Source organism: Athene cunicularia, assembly GCF_003259725.1.
Source record: "Athene cunicularia isolate RWA chromosome 3 unlocalized genomic scaffold, athCun1 chr3_part1, whole genome shotgun sequence".
Classification (NCBI taxonomy): domain Eukaryota; kingdom Metazoa; phylum Chordata; class Aves; order Strigiformes; family Strigidae; genus Athene; species Athene cunicularia.
The window spans coordinates 766,669-769,425 of NW_020799097.1; the positions used below are offsets into that span (position 1 = coordinate 766,669).

Consider the following 2,757-nt stretch of genomic DNA (forward strand, 5'->3'; position numbering starts at 1 on the left):
CGCATCCCGACGGGATTCATCCTCTGGAGCCACGGCAGAGGGTCTTCTCCCAGAGGGCAGATGCAGGAGAGGGAAGGCTTCGGGGCAGCGTTTAGTCTGTTCGTCAGGAGAAGCTGCTCACCCTACGCCCGCCTGTTTTAAGTGTCTGGGGGTCGTAGGGAACACGGGCAGTTTCCTTTAACCACGCTCCTGGGGACGGAAAGATGGGGGAGCTCTGCGCCCCGAGCTGGCTCCCGTACCGCCGCTGCCGTCTAATTATAGAGGAGTCAGCTGCCGGCAAACTGATCCATCCTAAATCCAGGCTTAGCGTGAGCTGCGCTTACCCTGCCAACTCCCCTCCCTGTTTCAATATGGGGTGAATCCTGCACCGGAGCAATTCCCTTGCTGCCTTCCTGGGTGGCTGCGGGAGCTCCTCTTTCCCTGCCCGCCTCTGCCATGCCCGGGTGGTCTCTGTTGCTCTATGAACACGCACGTCACGGTCTGAAAAAGCCAGAAAACCTCTGATCTCAGCCCAAGGCCACGGCCAGTCGGCACCCAGGGTGCTCATGGCACTCCCCTGCACTTCCCGCCAGCAGAATTTGCCTCCCCCTGGTCCTGGCTGTCCCAGCCCATCCTGCACTCGCTGCTTGCACTGACATTTTCTGCCGGTGCCGTGGCCAGGAGGTGGGGACGGGCCTGATCCTGCCCGCAGGGGACAAGCAGGAGCTGTTTCTTCCTCCAAGCCCTGTCCTGGCTCGCTGGGGATGGGGGATGTGGGGAGAGACGTGGCGTTTGTGGCACGGGTCAGGAGGGTTTAGCGGAAACTGGAGGCTCATTCTCGGATACCTTTTGCAGAAGCAGCGTGGTGGTGTCATGGTTTGAGCCCAGAGGGCAACCGAGCACCGGGCAGCTGCTCCCTCCCCGCTTCCCCCCCCCGGTGCTGGGAAGGAGAAGCAAAAGGCCCAGGAGCTTGAGATAAGGACAGAGAGGGATGATCTCACCCTTTAAGGCACAGGCAAAAGACAGACTCGTTAGGGGAAGGAAAGAGGAACATACATTTAATACAGGCACTGACAACAACGCCGTGTAACAGAAGAGTAGGGCCGTGAGCAGCATCACCACATCCTGAGAACACCTCCCCCTGCCCTTCCCCTCTTCCCGGGCCCAGCTTTGCTCCCCAGATCTCCACCCGCCCCCCCCCCGCAGCGCAGGTGGCAGGGGATGGGGGGCACTGGGCCCTCGGGGAGGGGGAAGGTCTGGCACTCCTGCCCTGCTCCAGCGCCGTCCCCCTCTCGCAGGAGAGCTTCCTCCACAAACCAGCTCCACCACGAGTCCCTCCCGCAGCCGGGGCAGCTTCGAGAAGCTTCTCACGGGGGGTCACTGCTGTAGCCCCCTCCCCTGCTACCAAAACCCTCCTCTGCTCACTCCAGCCAGGACAGCAGCATTCTAATCGTGGGAAGAAAGATCTTTACAAAAAAAATAGGGGCAGTGCTCCTCCTTGTCGCTCTTGAGGCTGCTCTGGGGGAGCCCTCTGTCACCTGAGGGTGTGGTTCCACCCCAAATTCCTAGTGTGGCCCTCGGGGGACCCTGACACGTCGCTCGGGCTGGACTCTGCTGCCTCAGCCAGCCCGAAGCTGCCCCGAAGCCACCAGACTGTGGGCTCCTGGAAAATCACGCCGGATTTCCCTCTCCCCTTGTATTTTAAGGCGGTGGGGACACGGGCATCGCCTCTCGAGTGTGTGTCTGTCATAACTGGTCCTTTTGGGGACTGTTTTCTCTCTCTCTCTCCTTCCAGGGACACGCGATGGTGGTGGAGCTTTACCCTCAGTAGCAGGCCGAGGGCGGCCGAGGGGCTCTCCGTGCATCCTGGGCCCGGCAGTGCCGTTTCACTGTGTTTATAGAGACGTACAGACAATCCTTCTCAGAAAGGAGTTTTGGTGGCCTTTGCAAATCCCTTTTATCTATTCAGCTGGTAATTTTTAACCAAGAAATACTCTGCTTTCAGGAGAGTAAAAAATAGGGCTCTTACTCTATCCAGAGTCCTTGTAACCCATCTGATTTCTACTCTAACTCTTCAGTAAGTGAGATTTCTCCCCTCAGAGAAATTATTCCAAAACTCAATCCAGAGAATTAAGTTTGGAGATAAAGAGGGTGTAAAGTGCTGGAGGTGGGTGGGCTGAGGTGCGAGTTAAAGCTTCCTTGAGGGGCGTAAGAACTCTTCCCAGAAACGGGTTCCCGCCACGTTGGCTGACCTGGTTTGTAAGGGGGGAGTTTGCCTCACGATGTCCCAACACCGTTGCAATTAGCAAATAGCTTCTGACAAACAAGCGTCACCCACGTTAGCCACAATAAATCAGGACAAAAATAACCCCAAAAACCAATCTGGCTTTTTTTCTTTCCCTCCCCTCGCCTGAAATATGTTGGGGATGGTTTCTGTGGTGGTTGGCCCGGGGGCTGGTACCAGGTCTCTGCTTTTGGAATGGGAGTGAGGTCCCCCAAAACCTGCCCTGTCAATCATCAGCATACCTGGGTTTGAGACTGTTCTGGTATCTCCTGCTTGATGACGCGCTTAAGGTGTCTGGTATTTTGAAAATTCAGGAATTGGGGCAGTGAAATGCTTATGCGGAACTGAGTTGCTGATAAAACTTCGGGTGGGCAGACTCGGGGTCTTTCTCCCGGGATTTTGGGAAGATGAAACAGTTGTCCCTGCCCTTTTCATGAATGTTTTGGGTTATTTTCCTCGCTCATCTCTGGTTTTGTTAGCTGGGCGTGGTTTGT

At 56.4% G+C, this 2,757-nt stretch overlaps 1 protein-coding gene across 1 annotated transcript in view; it reads left to right on the top strand.

Moving 5' to 3' along the window:
• The window catches only part of HADHB (hydroxyacyl-CoA dehydrogenase trifunctional multienzyme complex subunit beta), a 14,519-nt gene extending 12,163 nt beyond the window's left edge, over nucleotides 1-2,356 (top strand). The window contains exon 13 of the mRNA XM_026846321.1: nucleotides 1,775-2,356. Coding sequence (XP_026702122.1) covers nucleotides 1,775-1,810 — 36 coding nt within the window. The 3' untranslated portion in view covers nucleotides 1,811-2,356. The remainder of the gene's footprint in view (nucleotides 1-1,774) is intronic.
• The last annotated feature ends 401 nt before the right edge of the window (nucleotides 2,357-2,757 follow it).